Source organism: Lichenostomus cassidix, chromosome 20, assembly GCF_008360975.1.
Source record: "Lichenostomus cassidix isolate B80296 chromosome 20, HeHo_3.0, whole genome shotgun sequence".
NCBI classification, from domain to species: Eukaryota; Metazoa; Chordata; class Aves; order Passeriformes; family Meliphagidae; genus Lichenostomus; species Lichenostomus cassidix.
The window spans coordinates 7869253-7888910 of NC_139500.1; the positions used below are offsets into that span (position 1 = coordinate 7869253).

The window sequence follows — 19658 nt, forward strand, 5'->3', positions numbered from 1 at the left end:
GCCCAGCCACATCCCTGGCTCCCTGCAGGCCCTGGTGACAGCAGAAGGTCCCAGGGCTGAGATGCCAGCTCTGAGAGTCCCAAGCCCCTGCACTACCCCATGGCTAGAGCCCCAGCAGCACCTGGAGCTCCCAACGTGCAGCAGCCAGAGCTCTGGTCCCATTCATCCCACCATGGGCTGGTCTACTGCTCTGGGCAGCCACAGGTGTGGAAGGCTCAAGGCAGCCAGTACACCAGTGCTGCTGGCTGGGACCAGCCCTGGCCACGACCCCACAGTGGTCTCATAACCTTGTCCCCACGGGACTCCTCCAGCCCTAATCAGCACCGTGGATCTGCTTGATTAGATAATGGGGCTGTAATCTAGGAAAGCGCCTGCGGATTGCGCACAGCACCCTGACCCTGCAGAGCACAGCTGGAGAGGGAGGGCCAGCGCCAGCCGCCGGCACAGCAGGCAGACACAGCTGGATACCTACCGAGCCACAGCCGGGCAGGCACAGCCACTTACCAGCACCACCAGGTACAGGGAAGGCTGGTGTGAAGGTAGGAGGACAGAGCTGCGGCCAGGACAGGGCCACGGTTGGGAAAGAGCCACGTGAGCTGCAGCAAACTCTGGGGAGGTGTGGGGCCACCCACACCCCACTGCCCTGGTGGTCCGGGGGCTGTCCCACAGCAGCCCGTGCCATCGCCGTACCCTGCATGGGGGCACGGAGAGCCCAGCAGAGATCACCCTGCCCCCAGCCCGCAGCCGCGGGGCTCAGGCTTGTCAGAGGCTCTCACCGAGGCTGGGTGGTTCCCGGCCTTTTTCCCCTCGGAGGATAATCAGTTTAATGCAGGAGCAGAGAACTAAAACTCTGCGATTAGCTGTTATAATCGCATGTAAATAGGCCCAGACAAGCCGCTCAGGAGGGCGGTGTGTGGCTCGGGACAGAGTTACACGGGATTTAGGCTGTTTACCACTCGATTAATTTCATGACTCCAGCCCCAAGCCCACCGCAGTCCCAGCTGCCCGGCTTGCTTCCCAGGAGTCAAGGTCACTCGGGCGAGAGGCAGCTGATAGCCCAGGGCGTCTGCCAGCAGCGACCAGCCCAGCACAGCTCTGGGCTCCAGGACCCCTTCACCTCAGCCTCAGAGGCTGTGCTGAGGAAGCTGGGCTGTCCCATCCCTGTCCCCCACTGTCTGGACCCCCAGGCAGGCACACACACACAGATCTCCATCCCTTTTTATTCATAAGCATAGTCAAAGCTTCAGAATGTCACAGCTAAACCCTTCTCACAACCACCAACGGACCAACACGAGAGTCCATCCCTCTTCAGAAGAAAAATAGAGCATCTTCCACCTCCTAATCCTTAGTTTCCTCCAGTCCAAAGCCCTGCTGCTGCCTGCCCGCAGGCTGAAGACACCACAGGAGGGCTGGCTGCTGGCACACTAGGACCACTGGCCCCATGGCTGCGAGGAGCAGTGGCTGTGGCTGCACACACCTCACCTCTGACACTGCACCACACAGTTGCGCCCATTCCCACGGCTCTCCCAGGATCCTCATGTTCTGGGCAGACGCCGATCCATGGCTGCCCACACAGACGGTTCAGGAAAAGGGATTTCAGACCATCAAGTGCAATAGGCGAAGAAACCGTCCACATGAGGGCTGTAGCCCGTGGCTGCTGAGCAGTCTCTGGGGCGATGCGCAGGACCCCCATGGCACGGGGCTGAGCGGCAGCAGGTCCGTGGTTGTGTCTGTGCTGACGCATCTCAGGCACGTCCTTCGCAGCCCCGGTGCAATAAGGCAACTGCTGGCTGGGGTGGCTGCTGCCGGGGTGGCCGCTGCCCAGCACGGTGTGGCCCTGGCCCGACGCTAGTCTGACAGCGTGATGACATCGTAGTGAATGCCCGGCTGCAGCTGCTGGATCTGCTCGGCTGCTGCCTCGGCAGTGAAGACGCCCTGGGCCTGGGCCATCGCCGCATCCGCCACTGCTGCAGGGGAGGTGGGGGTCAGCACTGCCTCTGATCGAGAGCAGGGGCAGCTGTGGCTGTTCAGGGCTCCCCTCCACAGTCCTCACCTTTCCCTGGGGAAGGGACATAAGGCCACCCACCCATGTGGGGCTCCAACAGGGAGCCCAGCTCTGATTAACCCTGTTCCAGAAATGACAGGCTGGGACCAGCAAAGATCTGCTCTTGGACACCATGGATGGCAGCAAAACAGTGATCCAGCCTCTTCCCAGCCCTCCCACCAAGGGCTGCTGCATGGCTCCCTGCCAACCCCGACAAAAGGACTGGCACCCCCAAGCCCTGGGAGGACTAGTCCCTTTGGCCGAGGGCGCTGCTACTACCTGAGACAGCTGAATGTGCTGCTGCTTCCAGCTGTGCCTGGGTGACGAGCTGCTGCTCAGGTGACACGGGCATGTACTGGATCTACAGAGGGGAAAAGAGAGAATGCCTGAGGGGAGGGTTCCTCCTGGAGCTGCTCCTGACATGGTTGCTGCATTCAGGCACCAGCCCATGAGGTCTCTGTATTTCACATATCCCTCTCCATCTGCAGGCTCAGGGCCTACTCTCCAGCTACTGCCATCATGCCTGGTTCCTTACCTGTGACTCCGGGAGGAACTGGCCGGCCTGCTCATACTGGATGTGGGTGATCTGACCGTCCTGTACCTGGGGACAGTGAGGCTGCATTAGGGTCTACAGCTGTCCAGGCCCCCAGCAATGCTGTGACCCTAACAGAATCAGCTGGAGGGGGCCCAGCCCCATAGATGACACCCCAGGAGCCCCACCCACCACGTGAGGGGAGCAGACAGCCTGAAGCTCACCTGGATGTGATGTCCCTCTGGGACAACAACATACTCTTGGGGAAGCAAGTGCGGGACGCCTTCCTGGGCAATAATGTACTGAACCTGCAAACATGGGAATTCAGACCCAGAAGGTCACCAGTGCCCACTCCCAATCACAACAGCTGAATGTGGTCTGTCTCCTTTAGCTGTTTCCACAACCCCAGTGCATTCAGCTCTCCCTACTGACCCCTGCTCTCCCCACTGCTGCCAGCTCTTCCCTCTTGGCAGTCTCCTGTCTGTGGGCCATATCCCCTCACCTGGTTGTCAGCAGTCACTAAGTGCTGTACTGTCTGTCCATCAGCAGTCGTGATTTCCTGGATGTATGCCGCCTCCTCCTACAAGGTGAGGAAGTGCCAAGTGTGATCAGGTGGGCTGGGCCTGACCACAGTCCCCCAGGAGCAGCTCACACTGTGGGGAGTGGCCACACTTGACAGCACGTTGAGGCTGAGGGACCCAACTCACCTGGCTGGTGACGCTCTGCTCCTGTGCAACAAGGATGTGCTCTTGCCCCAGGGCCTGCTGCAGTCGCTCAGGAGCCAGCACAGCCTGGCCAGCCTGCAGAGCTGCTAGACCACACAGAGAGCTGGTGGGGATACTGCTGGGGACACTGCTAGGGCTGCCAATGGCCCTGCTCCCCAGTGGCTGCTGCCTGGCATCTGCCCCAGTGAAAAGCAAGGGGCAGTCTCTGGGCTCTGCTCACACATGGTCAGAGCTAAATCACTATGGGCAGAAAACACCCTCCACGTCAGACCTTGAAATCTGCTTGCAGTGTAAGCTGCTCCCACATGCACTGGTCTACCAGGACCTGCCTGGAGGGAACACACGTCCCCTTACTCTGTGCAGTTGCCTGTGCCCAGCCCCTTGGGTCTCGGTCCCCACCAGCAATCCCAATTGCACCAGGATCCTCCTGGCCCTTCAGCCCCACCTGGCCCACAAGATGGGTGTATCCCACATGGGGCTCTGGATACAGGACACCCACATGTCAGCCCTGGTGCCAGGGACATCTCTTACTGTGTAGGGTGGCCAGGGTGTCCTCGTCGCTGTTCAGGATGATGGTCTGCTGGGCAGCAGCCGGCCCTGGCCTCTTGCCCTCTGAGCTGTGCAAACGCTGCGTGTGGAACTTGAGGTGCCCATTACGGTTGAATCTATGGAGAGGCAGAGCGAGATGGAGCTTGCCACAGGCAGCACAGGACCGTGTGCTCTCTGCTGGCCACAGGCACCACAAGCACATCCTACAACACAGCCTGTCCCCTCTCCCAGAATGTTCCCATCAGTGGCCAGGGACTGAACCCTCCCATGTAGAGGTTCCTCAAAGACAAAGCTGGGTCCACCTGCAGCGGGAACCATTCCTAAGGGCATTGTCCCCTCTAATGGGCTGATCCTGAGGAAGGTTCGAGGCAGACAGCTCTGCCAAGATCCTGTCTCCTGTTGAGCATTGTAGAGTTCTGTGGAATCTCCAAAAGCAGGAACAGCTCAGCTGCATCACTCACCTCTGTCCACAGACCGTGCAGGCGAAGGGCTTCTCGTTGGTGTGTGTCAGCATGTGCCTGCGCAGGTCCTTCTTGTTCTTGGAGGCAAAGCTGCAGTGGGGGCACTTGTGTGGCCGGAGGTTGGCATGTTGAACCATGTGGCTCTGGGGCAGAAGTGCTGGGTCACAAACCCCGCCATTTCTCAAAACAAACTGCTCCCAGGACTACTCTGATCCACGAAACTTACCCGGACCTCCGGCCAGAGTGTGGCAGTGAAGGGACAATCGGGACACTTGAAGGTGCTGGGCCCAATGTGGGCTCTCTTGTGACTCTCCATCTCCGCTCTCCCTGTGAACATGGCTGTGCAAATCTTGCATGAAAACTTTTTGGCTGTGGAAATCTTGCATGAGAGCTTCTTGGCTGTGGAAACCTTGCACGTGAGCTTCTTGGCCATGCCTTGGAGTACAGGCCACTTGACCTTTGGGGATGAGACTTCCTGCCCCTCGGAGGCTGGGGATAAAGACGAGTCCTTCTGGAGCTGCGTGGTGACACACTGCACCAGGGGCCACTTGACGCCGGCGGGCTGTGCCTCCTGGCCCTCCGCAGGTGAGGGAAAGGCAGCATCCCCGCTGAGGGGCTGCGAGAGAAACACGAGTCACATCTGCTCTCACTGCTGCTTGGGACGGGGAGAAGGCTCAGATCCTTACCTCCACGGTCTGGAACTGACTCCCTGGGACATTGGATGACATGATGTAATGATTGCTATGGTCCTTCAGAGCCTCCTCGGTCATCACAGCTCCACTCACCACGACCGCATGGGAGGTCTCCACAGGGCTCTCCTCTTCACTGCTGGAGAGGACAGGGTCAGGGAGGATCTGCCTCCTCCTCCTCACCACTAAAGCCTCACTGGAAGCCAACAGTGCCTCTACCTCCCCACTCCTCTCATACAGCTAACCTGTACAGTGTGGCAGGAGCCTGGATCTCCTCGCTGACGGGCGCGATGATGCTGTACTCTGCTGTTCCGCTGAAGGGGATGGTGATCTGCTGCAGCTCTGAGCCACTCAGGCTTGCTTCCCCATAAGCCTCCTGCACAAGTGTCTGCCCAGGCTCTGCCATGTGCAACATCACCAACTTTTGCTGCTGCTCCTTAGAGTCCACCTTTGCCTCCTCCTCCTGTCCCTGCAGCTCACAGGGACCTGCTGTCTCTCCTGGGTCATCATCTGGCTTCACCACTGCCACCTGTGCAATACAGCAGCTCAGCCAAGGATACAAGGCTCTGCAAGACACCCCTGCAGCAGAACAGGGCCAGCTCCCTGTGCCAGCCCCCAGCAGGCCTGGTTCCCCTTGGCCCTGCCCACCTGCAGAGAGCCGGTAGCCAGATCCCGCTGGGCACTCATGTTCAGCAGGAGATCCAGAGCTGTCTGAGTGGCCAGCTCTGCTGATCCAGCCACACCTGAGGGGTCGGATAGGGAGGGTCAGGCAAGCGCTCACCTACCTCCTCCCTATCCCACCCCCTTCCCGAGAGCTCACTCACCTTGTTCATAGATGATGGTGGCCCCTTCCAAGGAACCTTGTGAGACAACAGAGGGCTCTGCACCTGCGACAGCCTGGACCGTGTGGCAGGTGATGGGGCCAAGAGGTGCCTGTGTGAGAGAGAGAAAGCTGACAGCACAGTGGGCAGCGAGCACCAGGAGGAACCAGGGCCTGGCACAGCACTCACCGGTGGGCTGGTCTCTGGCTCAGCCAGTGCCTGCACCTGGCTGTGCTGCTGCTTCAGCTCCTCGATCTGCTGCAGGGTGAAGAAGGGGCGGCGGCGGCAGGGTGGCTCCTCGGGATGCCTCTGTGCCCACTCCTCAAAGGAGTCAGCATGGCGGCATTGCACGTGCAGGCGCAGGTTCTTCTTGTGCTTGGTGGTGAAGTGACAGAACTCGCAAGCGAACGGCTTCCCTCCTGCAGGGCCCAGGAGGGGGAGTCAGGCAGGGGGTCCCCAGGAGATGGCAGAGAGAGCAGGCAGGCTCTGACTGTCCCTGGGAAAAAGGGGAGGTGTAGGACATTGGTCAAACAGCTCCTCTCACCTGTGTGCTTGACTGCCATGTGCGAGACCAGGAAGTCCTCCCGGAAGGTGGAATACTTGCAGACGCTGCACTTGTAGGGCTTGTCGTTCATGTGCGACAGCTGGTGGTTCAGCAGGACCTTCTTGTCCTCGCAAATGTAGTCACAGAACTCACACTTGAACCTGCCAGAGAAAAGCCACTGGTCACGCTGGCTGAGAGGGAGCAGGACACAGGCTCTGCCTGGGCATGCCAGGCTCCTACCTGCGGTTGGCAATGGCCTGGATGTGTGTCAGCAAGTGCATCTTGAAGGTGTAGCGCTTCTTAAAGGACTTCCCACACTGTGGTGAAACAAGCAGCACTCACCTCCTGCCCTGCCTCACCTGCTGCCAGCACCTCCCCAGGCTGTGTCCCACTCACCTTGTCACACATGTGTGGTTTCTCTGTGCTGTGTGTCTTCATGTGCTGCGTAAGCCTCTTCTGCATGGGGTAGACACGGTTGCAGACAGGGCATGGGAAGGAGTTCAGCTTTGGTGGCTGGATGGAGAGCATAAAGATGAGATCACCTGGATGAGCTCACCTGTTTCTTTACCCTCTCCCCACTGCAGGAACTGGGTTGCCTTTCCTCAAGAGATCCAGGAACAATGCCTTCATTGAGGCACCAAGACTTTGCGGGAGACACAGATGTGTCTCCTCCCATATAACAGGGCAGAGAGACAAGCCAACAGAGTATTCAAACTCACCGGATCAGCTCTCTTCTTCCTGAAAAAGAAGAAAAGCCCTTTGTGTCAGCCACACCCCAAGTCCAAGCTGCCTTATATCCCGACACCAAAACTCTCTATTTTGGAAAGGGTCAGGGGATGGGGCAGCCATGGCCACCCTGCCACAGCAGGAAGAAGAGCATCAGTGCTGTTCAAGTCCCCAGGATTGTGCTGCCCTCACCTGTCCCGGCTGTGCACTGTGGAGTGCCGAATGACATCTTTCTTGTACACACTGGTGTAATTGCACTCCTCGCACTTGTAAGGCTTGCTGCCCACGTGATTGAACATGTGCTCCTGTGAGAGGCAGAGCAGGGCCATGAGACCTGGGGCTACCAGGCACCTGGTGGGTTCAGGGCAGGCAGATGAAGCTCACCTTGAGGGAAGACCATCGCCGGGAGCGGTAGCTGCACTGAAGACACTTGAAGAGCTGCGGGTCGTTGGCCTCATGTGAGTTGACGTGGAAGCGCAGGTCATCGTGTGTGAGGAACCGCGAGCCACAGATCCGACAAAGGTAGGGACGCATCAGGGGCTTGGGGGACTTGTAGTAGTACCTGCAGAAACAGGAACAGGGCTCAGAGCTGCAGTGGCAAGTGGGCTGGACTGGCCCTGGGCACAGGCCAGAGGGCCCAGCACACCCCCCTCACCTGCGCCCCATGTACTTGCGGTATTTCTTGCCCAGGAAGCGGCGGGAAGGTCGCCCACGCCGCCGGGGGATGACATCTGCCTCCTCAGTGCCGGTGTTGGAGGAAGGGTCCTTGTTCTCGGAGTCAGACTGGCTGATACCAGGCTCTGCCAGGCTCTCGCCAGTCCCATTCTCCAGGCCAGAAGAACTGGCTGCTTCTGAGTTCTGCAGCTCCTGGCTTGGTGTGCTTTGGGATGTCACCAAGGGCTCCACTTCCTCTCCTGTTCCACAGAACACAGCACAGCTCCGTCACATTCCCGCTGCAGCTCCAGGAGCTTGCGCACCACTCACTGCTCCAGCCCTGAATGGGGCTGCTGCCTCCCACCTCCCTCACCTTTCAGCATGTCCTGAGGCACACCCTCCAGACGAAGCAGCTTGCGGGGTCTCCCTGGGCGTCGACGCGGCCTCTCCTCACTGGACGTGGGGACAGTGCGGCCGTACTTGGGCTGTCGCCCCCGGGGCTCATCCTCAGCTGGGTTGTAGTCACTGTCCTCTGCAGGCAAGTGTCCCAAAACATCAGAGACTGAGGAAAGACTAAGCCACATAAGATGTGGGGAGGGTGAGGCCTACCTTCAGGATCATCAATAGCACCAGCATCCATAATATCATCATCTTCTTCTTCTTGGGCCTCCTCATCCTCAGTCTTTGGAACAACTCCCACCTTTCGTGGACGTCCTTTCTTCAAAGCCAGAGCTGAGCCCACTGCCACAGAGAACAGCACAAAAGCTCTTTACCTGTGTGCCAGAACAGGCCCTTATGCTCCAACTCCTCTCTTGTTTCTTCCCAGGAGAGAAGAGTGCCTGTCTGCAGTGAGATAAATTTCCCTCAGCCCCTGGCACACACCTGGCTGGAAGTGACGCTCTTTCATGTGGTTAATCAGTGTTTTCTTGGAGACACTCTTGTACTGACACATCTTGCACTTGAACTGCTGCACCACCACCACTTCCATCATCTCTTCCAGGGTCTCCAAATCTGGCTGGTCCAGCTCCTCCCCACCATCTGCTTCTTGGGCTCGGTCTGGCTGTTCAGGCAGCTCCAGAACTTCCAACTGCTCAGAAGGCTCTGAAGGGCCAGGCTGGTCAAGGCACGTGGAGGTGGGTCCATCAGCAACTGCTTCTATTGCCAAGCTATTGGCCAGAGCAGAAGTGGCCACCTGGGACACCATGGGGGCACCTGAAACAACAAAACCCACTCAGCCAAGAGGCAGACCCTCACCTGCATCCAAGGCTGCACCCATACTGGGGGCACAGGGCTGAACACAAGCTCAGGAACAGACTCCCAACAGGACTGTGGTATAGGTACCATGGCTGATGAAGCTGGGACACCCACTGCAGGCCATGCTTCAGTGGCACAAGGTTCAGAGGCAGAGCTGACCACCACAGACAGCCCAGGGAGCTCACTCACCATCGTCGGGGCCTTGCAGAATGAGGTACTGCGTGGTCTCAGCCCCTCCATCCTCTGCACTGGTCACAGCAATGCAGCCTGGCAGGGAGAGGAGAGTAGAGTGGTGACTGTCAGATCCAGGGGCTGCAGAGTCACTGGGGCTTACTGGGGCTCTCCCAGTTCAGACAGAATCCAGACGGTGTGAGGAAGGTCTGGCTCTGGGGATGGAGCCTAGTCTGGGCTGAAGGAGCAGCAGGACAGAAGGAAAGCTGTCCAGCAACAGGAGGCCCTCACCAAACCCTCCAGTCACTGCAGCAAGGCAAGAAAACAAAACCCTGCTGACCAGTTAGACTCAATGATCTTAGTTTTTTCCACCCTTAACAATTCCATGTATTTGCCCCGCCTCCTGAGGTGTGGTGCAGCAGCAGCTCCCTCCCCAGCCCATCAAGCCATCTCCACGTGCAAGCACACACTCACTCTGGATGATGTCAGGCCCAATAGTGGACTCGATGATTTTGTCAATGGCAGAACCCAGGTCCGAGGAAGTGGATGCGGTGGAGTCTGACACAACTGTGGCTCCATCGGTGACAACACTGGAGTGGACCAGGACTTGTGGGGACTCTGACACCATGACAGACTGGCTCACAGTGGAGACACTGGAGACCAAGGTGGATTGGGCAATAGAGGATGAGTCTGGCAGGTAAATCCGGGGAATGGCATCTGTGCTGGAGCTGCTCTCTGAGACCTCTTCCTGGCAGATAAAGAATCCAGAAGAGCTCAGGTAAGACACCTTTGCGAGGCCAAGCCCTCGGGACAGCCGGCTTATGCAAATGACCCAGAGTACCACCGCAAAATTTCCAGGAAAAGCAGCAGAGCAAACCCTTTGGTAATGACAAAAACCTGGTCGTCCAGGGCTGCTCTTGCTACCAAGGGGAGTTCTGCCCTCCGAACAGCAAGCAGACACCGGACCAGAGGTGCCTGCCGAGGCCTCGGAGGTCAGTCCGTCAGAAATGTCTAGAGAAACCCCCAGGAACCAGAACCACGGCTGCCCTCCCTGCCACCCCATCCTTCTCACCAGCGCCTACCAAGGAGACCCCGCTGCTGTCGGAGCTCTGCCCTACGCCGGAGTCATCGGCCCGGGAGAGGAGCCCGGGCCCCGCGGCGGCATCGCTGCTGTCCGCCGAAACGGCATCGGAGCTCCCGACGCCCAGCCCGCTCTCGGTGGGCTCCTCCCGCGCCGCCTGCGGGGCCGCGTCGCTGCTGCTCTCCACCGCATTCTCCTCCATGCCCGCCCTGCCGGGGCCCGCTACGCTCGACCTGCGGGAGGACCGCCGCCGTCAGGGCCACCGCCCGCTCCCCGCCGTGCCCGGCCACCGCGGGGGTGCGGCCTGGGCGGGCCCGGGGCTCCGCCGCCGCCGCCGGCCCATTCCCGGGGGTCCCGGGCGCCCTCCCGGGGGTCCCGGCGCCACCTGGCGCCCCCCGTCCCATCATGCCCCGCGGCCCCGCCCGGCGCTCGGCCGCCATCTTGCCGCGGGGTCCCCCCCGCCGCCTCCGCGCGCGCGCACACGGCGGGGCGGCCCCGGTGCCGCCGGGGCGGGGGAGACGCCGCCGCGCCGGGGCGAGAGGTTCCTGCCGCCGCCCCCCGCCCACCGACCCGCGCCCTCACCCGGTCCGCCGCGGCCTCGCCGCGCCCCCGCCGGAGCCGGCACCACGGCGGCCGCCATGCCCCCCCGCCCTTTCGCCGCGCAGCGATACGGCCGCGCTGGCCCCGCGCCGGAACTACTTACCGTCGCCCAGCCCCTGCCCCACCTGTAGCGCTCGCCGCCGTGGGAGACGCGCTCCTCGCCCCGGGCGCAGCCTCAGAAGCCTTCCAACGCTTCCCAGCCCCGGCGGGAGGGGAGAGGTCTCGCACCCCGCCGGGGACTACTTTCCCCGCGGAAGGGTCGGCGGTGCTGTGTCCATGCGTCATGGCGTCAGGAAGCGGCGCCCGGGCCCTGAGCGTCGGCGTCGCGCCGGGTTGCGCTGGTCACGTGGTGGAAGGCGGAAGTGGCGGCGGGAGCTGGGCTCGGGCGGGCAATGTGCTCACTCCGTTCTCTCGGCTCTTTCCCTTTCCCGCCCGGCCCGGCCCGGTAGCGCGTTCCCCCGGCTGGTGTCCGCGCCTCGGATGGGCCGTGCTGCCCCGGCATCCTGGCTCCCGTTCCATAGCCCGCGGTGGGCGCTGAGAGCGGCGTGCCTCGTGGGCTGGGGCCGCCCATCCCTGGCGTGATCCTGGCCGAGCCGTGGGACCTCCGCCGCGCCCGTCCTTGCGGGGCCCGGAGCCTTACCGCGCTCAGCCCTGGCGGCCACCCAGCCTCAGGCTGCTGAGCACTTTCCCTCTCGGTCTCCGGCGGGGAACGGCACCTGCTGTCGGTTTGTTCCTTGAAGCCTGACTTGCCTCTTTCAATGGCAGCTCTACAGCTGAACAACAGCCACCTTCCGATGGGTTCTCGCTCACTAAACTCTGTTCCCGGGATGATTTCTCCTCTCCGCAGATGGCGACGGGCACCCGATTAGGCTGCGCTGGCTGCTGGCAGCATCTCCGGTGCCCGTGTTTGGCATGTGCAGTCTAGGGGCTGCGCTGGCCTCACCGAGAGCTCCCAGAGCACTGCGGGCAGTGGGGCATTGCTGGCACCTCCTGATGCCATAGTATTCCCTGCAGGGTGTGCTCAGAACCTGCTGCTGTCCCAGCTCCCTGCAGCACTGCTGAGCTCGGTGCTGTTCCAGATCCTCCAGCTGAGCTCAGCTGTGCAAGGCCAGGGCTCGGCCTTTGCTCCGTGGTGATGGATTTAACAAACCCTCAGGTGGCTCCTTGTTCCCACTGGTTTTCTCATGTTGCAGCACTCTATTGAGAACAGCTCTATCCCATTTTTTCTTTGTGTGTGTAGGAAAGGCAACTGTGTTGTGCCTTTCCTATGGGGCTGAGCCATGCTGGGCTGAGTCTGGCTCTGGGTCCCTGTGGAAGGGACACACGGGGTGAAGGTGGCCGGAGCCCTGATCCCACACAGGTCCGGGGCCACTCAGACCAAGCCAGCCCGCAGTGCAGGTCAGGGCGGGCAGTGCCATCGTGTCACTGGCCAGGACAGCCGGTCCGGAGCTGGTGCTGACACGGTGCCAGCTGCAAGAGGACAGACAGTGTCTCATCTGGCACAGTCTGTGAGCATGGACATCGCCTGCCAGAAACCCGAGCCGATGGGTGCTGGGTTGGATCAGCACTCTGGGTCAGCATTTGGCTGTGGTGCCTCTGCTTCAGGGTGAGGCAGGCAGTGCCTGGATCCAGTCCCCGCAGCCCGTGGCTCTTCCTTGGGGCTCTGCGGGTCCCTTGTGTCCTGCCCCAGGTGAGAGTTTCCATGTGCCCAGCAGAGGCAGTAGAGGAGCTGCACCGCCAGCTGCTGCGTGTGCACCTTCCGGCTCTTTTTCAAGCTAATTAAATGCATCCTTGAAAGGTTTATGCCCTCATCCATCATGGGCAGACAGCAGCGGTGAGAGCCATCCCCGGGCTGGCTGTGTGAGCTCTGCTGCCGCAGCACTGCTGCCAGTGCCTCAGGGCTGAGTCCCCGGCTGCTGCCGTCATTGTCATGTCAAAAACCCAGAAAGACCAAGGGCTTTTTTCTCCCACTACTGTTTTTTAAAGCAGCCCTGCATAGCTCTGTGGGGGAAGTGGAGCTGGGAGGATGGGAGGGAGGTGCTCCTGTGCCTGATGTCCCCTCTCCAAAGTTCTGTAGGTCACACCGGTAGAGCCCAGCACTGCCTGTGACCGGCTCTGTCTGGGTTTGGAATGTACTTGTGCTCCCTGTTGGGGGAAGCTCCGTGTTTCTCTTGGAGAGGGGGAGTGGTATCAGAGGAACCCCTGTCAAAAGCTGCCTCTCAGGTAGAGGAAGCAGGATGGATTTGTGTCAGACCAGCAGGTTTCCTCTTTTTGTGTTCCGTCAGCTGCTGTGTGAGACTAGTGAAGGATTTTCCCAGTGGGTGATGGCTGTAGGGCAAAGCCTGAGCTCCGGGGGCCTCAGGGGCTCACACAAACCTTCCTGGTGCTGGCTCGGCTGATGGAAAGTTGCATCAAGCTTCCCTGTCACCCTGCAGAGGTGCCCCATGTCCTCTGTCTTGGTGAATTGTCCCAGCAGAGCTTTGCTGTGATGGGTAACCTGCTATTTTTAAAAATGCTGCATGCCCCTGAGCAGGGTGAGTGGGGGATTTCCAGGGCAGGCAGAGCATGGCTCTCGTCCTCAGTTCCGGAGCCACAGCTCCTTGCTGATAATTCTCTGCTGTTGTGCCTTGGAGCCTGAAATCACTTCAGAGCCAAAGAAAACACAAAGAAATCTCAGCAAGAGCCTTAAGAGAATCCAGAAATGGCTGTGACACGTGTTGGATGTGTGTCCAAATACCTTAGCGGGGGGAGCAGCAGGTTAAAGGCCTTTTCGGAACGGGGTGAGGAGACAACGCAGCGCTTGTGCCTGGAGGACAAAGCTCAGGCTTGGGCGGAGTGTGAGACTGGTTTTATCAGGCTACTTGATGGGCTGCACTGACAGGCTGTCCCAGGTCGTGGGAGGTTTCCCAGCTCCGTGCTCTTCAGCCTGGATGCAGCGCTGGGAAGGAGCTACAGCCAGACAAGCTGCCGTTTAGGCAGGGCGAGCATGCAGTGATGGGTGACCCTGGTGAGGGGCTAGTCCTTGCTGGTGCCCTGTGGCCACGCCCGGCCGCCCCCTCCCCAGCACAGTTTGCTGAGCTGCCGAGCAGGCTTGTACCACTCCCACAATGGCTTCTTCGTGAGCTCATGGCCCCGGTCAGTGTCCCAAAATAGGAGATGGTTGTGCTGAGCACAGTGCCCAAGGCAGAGCTTCAGCCTCCCCCCTCCTGCAACCCGAGCTCCGGACTTCCACTGCCGGTGATTTTGTCATCCGTGCTGTTTGTTCCTCCTTGTTTTCTTTTTGCTTTTCAAAGAAAACATTGTTGCGATGTTTGTGTAGCTGCAGGGCTTGAATTCACATCAAGGCTTGTATTTATATCCCACCTGGGAAGGGCAGTTGCATCAGCACATTTTGTAAAACGTTGAGCAAAGCAGCCCTTGCTGCAGGAAATGGTTTTTCTTCACAGCAGATTGCCTCACCGCTCTGTGCCTTCCCAGCAATGCCGACTCCTGGAGAAGGCTCCTGGGGCACTCCTGGGGGATCACTCCGTGCCAAGGTGGCTGTGAGAGCTGGGATAGCTTCTTGCCAGGCACTGCCTCAGCCCCTCTGCCCTGTGCCAGGGTGGTGCTTCTGTGGCGAGCAGCCTTTCCCTGGTGCCAGCTGTTCCTGCTGGGATCCCCATTTCCCAGAGCGCTGGTGTGAGTGGGAGTGCCATAGGATAATGCCTGTGTTCTGTGGCCACCAAGGCTGTGGCTGAACCCGTGACCTCAGCCATAATGCCACCCTTGGGCTCAGGCAGGGCACTCCCAGGACAGGCAGGAGCCACTCCCAGCGGAGGAGCCCATGGAAGCTGATGCTGAGACCATTCATATCTTCACACAGTCCCCTTGGCAGGAGGCAGCTCACTGGGCCTGGACGTGTTGCTGGTGGCTATGCCTTGGACATGGAAGGGCTTTTCTGGTGTGTCCTGGCACCTCTTGTGCCATCAGTGCTTGCCCCAACCGCAGGATGGAGCGATGGCGGCGCCAAGCTGTGCATTCCCTCTCCCACGTGTCTTGTCCCACACCCAGGTCGGCGCCATGAATACCATTCCCAAAAGTTTTTGGAACTATCAACAACCTTTCCAGGATGTGCTTGGAGCTGCTGGATGCAAACAGCTGGCTTCTTTGCGCCTGCCAGAATTGCTGCTGCTGCTGCTACTGCTGAGTGTTTTTTTTCCCCTTCTGGAGGGATCCTGTGGCTTCCTTCCCAGACCCTGAGACCTTGGAGCCACAGTCCAAGGCCACCAGCTTCCACCCTCTCCCGTGCTGCTGATTCATCACTGCTGGTTAGTTAAAAAATGGTAATCAGCAAATTACTGAAATATAAGTAAAATAAACAAGGTGGGCAGAGAACTGTGTGTGTAGCAGGGTCCCAAAGACCTCGGATGTGTGGTGGGCCAGGTTCTTCTCGTCCCCTGCATGGGGCTGTGCCTGGATCAGCACTCCCAGAGTGGGGGTCAATAGCTGGTGCTGCTGTGGGGCTCCCGACCCTGCCAGTCTCGCATCCCTGCCCATGGCTGGTCTTGCAAGGCTGCTCTGCTCAGTCCCTATCACTCCAGCCCCTCGATGGGAGGGAGTCACTACACCCCGGGGCAGAGCAGGCAGGCTCTGGGCTGCTCCCCACCCCGTGGGGGCATGGCAGCTCCCACAGCTCTGCTGGCTCTTGCCTGGGTGCTCTCCAGCCCTTCTCCTCCCCTGGAAGCATGGCAGTTCTGTCCATCCCGCTGTTCTTTCAGCCCAGGGTCTGCTTTCCTCCGCTCACATGTTTTGGAAGGTCTCAGGTCGTGTGGCCAGGGCAGCTCCCGGCGGACAGCCAGGCTGTGTGCCATTCCTGGGCTGCCTGGGCTTTGTCCATATGCCTGTGTTGACAACTGAGATGCTCTGAGTTAATTTGGCAGCAAGCGCTGGAACAGTTGTCAAATGTTTTACTGAAACCCAAGCGTGTTGCATCTACCGCCCTTCCTTCTGCTTTGCGCAGTTTACAATTAAATACCACCAGTTTTGCCCATATTCCACCTTCCACAAACCCCCGCTCCTTATTCCCAAGCCGCTCCATTGCTGACAGCCATGGATTCCTGGCAGAGCATTGTCCCCTCACACACAGACCAGGTTCCCTGTCATTGTCACAATTTCTGCTCTTCCTGTTTTAGCAGGCAGCTGCTGTGCCCATGTCACTGCCAGGAACAAAGCGCTGCCCACCCGTCCTGTGCCATGGTGCTGATGGTTCACTGCAGCAGCTGTGACCCCCAGAACTGGCTGCCATCCAGCTCTGTCCTGCCTCGCTCCCCTCCCAGCTCCTGCCTCACTCCCGTGGTGCACAGGAGATGCTTCCATGGAGCTGATCCAGCAGGTCACCCAAGAAGGGATGCTGAGGGGATGAGGGCCATGATGCTGCCTTTGGATACCCCTTCCCAAATGCTCCCCTGTGCCCCTCTCACCTGCCTGAATGGCCTGTGCTCCTGCTCCCAGCAGGGTAGAACAAAGGTTGGTCAAAGCTGGAGGCAGAAGCTGAGGCAGGAGGAGGGTCAAGGGATGGGATGGAGTTTACAGCAAGTCCTGAAGCACAAGAGCCCTGCGATGCTTGGAGCAGGCTGCTCGTAGCCTCAGTGCAAGGTGTGCTACAGTGCCAGCTGTCAGCCCCTGTGCCTGGGTGGGATTCTTGCTGCAGCATCCCCGTGGGACTCCAATAGAAGTGGGGATTCCCAGGGTGCACAGGGGTGGGGGAGAGCACGGAGGGGGATGTCCCAACCCAAAATAGGGAGGTGACTGTGCCGCCCACCTGAACACCGGGAGTCGGTGTGGCAGCTAGGGGATCCGTCATGTGTGGTTTGCAGCTTGCAGCTGGGATGGGTGGTGACAAGGCAGTGCTGGTTTCAGCGCCTGCAGGGAGGAGTGAGCTGCCAGGTGACAGCGGCTGCGTCATCCTCACCCAGACTAGAGGTGCGGGAGCAGCAGCATCGGCCTGGGGGCAGTGGTGGGGCAGGACACCAGGCTAGCATGGGTGACGGGTTGTCAAGAAACTGATGCTGTGGGGTACGGAGTTCCCCAGGTGAGGCAAGAGACAGGCAAGGAGCTGAGCAGGTGTATGCACAGAGCTTGGGGCAGGCAGGGAAGGGATGCAGGGCCAGGGACTGGTGGTGCTGGAGAGCTGCGGGTCTGTGGCATGCAGGGTGGTTTGCCAGGAAGGGTCCTGGGCCCAGCTGGAGACTCCAGTCCCAGCCCACGCAGGGCCCAGTGCCGGGGCAGTAGATACGGGAAGTGCGTGCTGGAATGTTGTTTCTGTCTGGAGCCCTTGAGCAGGAGTGATGGGGCTCCGAGTCTCTGACGCAGAGCTGCTCCCTGTGCCCTGTCCTGCTCCCGTGCCAAGTGTCCCCATGTTCCGGTCACTGCATACCATGGACCGCTGCTGGCCAGGGCAGCCAGTGCTGGGAGGTCAGCTCTGCTCTCTGGGCATGGGGTGCTGCAGAGCCCATGGGATAGGAGCAGGGATGGGTTCAGGGCACCGTAGCTCAGGGCAGTGGGACCAGTGGCTGCCCGGCTCAGCTGGAGGCACGCAGTAATGCCCTGCCCACGGCTCAGGGTATCTGGCTGTGCCATGGTGGCCATGGCACTGGCTCTCCCTGTGGTGTCTGCCAAGTCCAAGCACTCCCTTTCCTCTGCACAGGTCGTGTTCCCAGCGCGACCGGCACTTGCTCTCCCGGATCCAGTGCTGTCTCACCCGCACAAGATGCTGACTGTTTCTCACCCCACTTCCCCTTGCCACCACACTCCTGCTTGTGCTGGGAGGGCACCTGATGCCATCCACATGGCTGGGCCTGTCCTTTGCTCTTGTGTCCCCCTGTCCCTTGCCTGGGGTGCTGAGGTGTGAAGAAGTGACTGTGGCACCTAGGTGTTCCCTCACCCGTGGCTCCTCATCACCCCACCAGCTTTGTTGCCCTGGTGCATCCCATGTTTGTAGACTTTTCCCCTGGCTGTCTGGTGCCACACTCCCTCCATGGCTGGCCCCCACCCTGCTTGCCCACATGGGGGAATAGAACTGGGGGAGGATCTAGGCCCTGGCTCCATACAGTCCCCCCAAACCTCACCGCTGGCCAAACCAGTTTCTCCCAGCAGGAGACCTGCAGCCTCGCAAGGTGCTACTGTGTCCAGTCAGCTTCTGTCCTGGGCAGGGATCCAGGCAGCCATCAGTCCCCTTTCAGGTCCTGGACCAGTTTCCCACAGAGGATCTGCATGAGGGTGGCTGTGAGTAAGGGTGTGTGAAGGGGCTGCGGTGTCTGTTCCTTCCCCTTTCAGCCACGACGGTGGTGACAGGCAGCCTCGTGGCTCGGGCAGTGTCTGGGTTGGAGGATGTTTGTGTGGGTTTTTCCATTTCACTCCTTTCAGGGGCTCTGGGAGTAAAAAAGGCCATGGGCAGCCTGGGCTGGGCACAGCTCCTGGGGTCTCTGCCAGCCACTGCCCTCTCCTGCCTGTGGCACTGCCCCTGTCACCACTGCCCTCCTCTCTTTCCTGCCAGCTGCATTGGCTACCCAGGCCTCCCTCCACATGTGCACTTTCTGAGGAACCTGTGCCTTGACCCAGCTCCCACCAATGAGCTGATCAAGGCTGCCTTGCATGGGGCTCATGCCAGCAGTGCCGAGCCCATCCCACAGAATTCCCTGCTTGGCACAGAAACTGCCGGCACTGCCAGACACGGGGGTTTCCCTGCTGCCCTGGCCCTGCTCCCTGACAAGCCTCCAGAGAGTCACCAGAAAATCCCCAGGGATGATGCCAGAAGGAAGCTGGTGAGCAGGGCCATGAGTCAGTGGGAGCGGCCAGGCTGGGGGCAGAGCTGCAGCTGGCAACCCCCCACTGGGGCTCCCACTGCCCAGCTCGAGGGCTGGCTGGGACCAGTGCACAATGTGTGGGGCATTGGCCCTCATCTCCTCCTGCTATCACTTGCTGCGAGACCCCACTCCCCTCCCAGCCCCATTTCTGCCAGCCCTACTCTGTGTGTGGTTCTGCCCTCAGGGTGCCACAGGCAACACGATGCCATGGTGTGCCATGGCAGAGTGCCCAGGCTGTTGAAGTTGCAGCTTCTGTATGTGGTGGAAACGAGGGTTGGGAATAGCATGGGGAAGGCCAAGGGATCTGCCACAGTGCCAGGGAGACCAGAGCCAGGTCTGACTCTGACTGCATCTCAGAGCTGGAGTCAGAAGTCTCCATGTTCAGGCTGCCCTGCAGGTGCATCCTCACAGGTGTTATTTAGCACCCAGCTCCCACAGCAGCTCTGTGCTTGGGCTGAGGTCCTGGCAGCCTGGACAGTGGAGGATGTAGAGCAGTGCTTGCTCCCCAAATGCCACAGGAGCCACCAGTTTCAATGGGTTCTTGGGCAGCTCAGCAGAGCCCCCTCCTTGCTTCAGCTTCCAGCCAGTCAGGGAGCACAGAAAGCCACTGCCTTCTGCCTGGTGAAGAGCCGGGCCATGACAGGGACAAGAGGGGTAGGCTGGACCCTGTGGGAGGGGTCTGTAGTGTGACCTGGCTGCGGGGTCCCTGGGCTGTGTCCCACCATGAAGGGATGTTTGGTTGAATGTGTTTGTCACACCGGGTGCAGGATGGTGGCTGCTTATGAAGCAACATCCTGTCCCAGGGAACGGGGGCTGCTCTTGCAGGGCTGCGGTGGGGGAGTGAGGCAAACCTCTGATTTCTCACTGTTGCTTCCTCCCAGCATAGCCCACGATACCGGTGAATTTCCTGCGCCCAGTCAGCCATAGCCCTGGGAGGCATCCCACTACCAGGGCACCTGGCAG

The 19658-nt window shown here is 60.1% G+C and overlaps 1 protein-coding gene across 8 annotated transcripts; it reads right to left on the reverse strand.

Annotated features, from left to right (window-relative positions):
* Nucleotides 1–1206: 1206 nt before the first annotated feature.
* On the reverse strand, nt 1207–10969 carry ZNF335 (zinc finger protein 335). 8 transcript variants are annotated; one of them, XM_085079686.1, is made up of 28 exons: nt 10834–10932; nt 10253–10484; nt 9645–9918; nt 9189–9266; nt 8628–8957; nt 8355–8486; nt 8119–8277; nt 7747–8005; nt 7476–7653; nt 7284–7396; nt 7085–7103; nt 6762–6878; nt 6606–6682; nt 6366–6526; nt 6011–6240; nt 5825–5933; nt 5649–5743; nt 5246–5529; nt 4998–5139; nt 4538–4927; nt 4312–4454; nt 3833–3966; nt 3284–3387; nt 3079–3156; nt 2801–2884; nt 2580–2645; nt 2324–2405; nt 1207–1967 (listed from the first exon to the last, which is right to left on the reverse strand). In XM_085079686.1, the coding sequence occupies exons 2-28, from the start codon at nt 10451–10453 to the stop codon at nt 1849–1851; spliced, it is 4158 nt and encodes a 1385-aa protein (XP_084935812.1). In that variant the 5' UTR covers nt 10454–10484; nt 10834–10932; the 3' UTR covers nt 1207–1848. The 8 variants fall into 8 exon arrangements, with proteins under 8 accessions (XP_084935812.1, XP_084935810.1, XP_084935809.1 ...); XM_085079684.1 differs by lacking the exon at nt 10834–10932 and having other exon boundaries at nt 4998–5136; nt 7762–8005; XM_085079683.1 differs by lacking the exon at nt 10834–10932 and having other exon boundaries at nt 7762–8005.
* Between the last annotated feature and the right edge of the window lie 8689 nt (nt 10970–19658).

Excerpts from the sequence above, each read along its gene's own strand:
- ZNF335 (XM_085079686.1), bottom strand. The coding sequence starts at position 10,453 with ATGGAGGAGAATGCGGTGGAGAGCAGCAGCGACGCGGCCCCGCAGGCG. Across the intron at positions 7,397-7,475 it reads GGCGATGGTCTTCCCTCAAG|GAGCACATGTTCAATCACGT; the intron begins GTGAGCTTCATC and ends TGCCTCTCACAG. Across the intron at positions 2,885-3,078 it reads TAGTGACTGCTGACAACCAG|GTTCAGTACATTATTGCCCA; the intron begins GTGAGGGGATAT and ends CCATGTTTGCAG.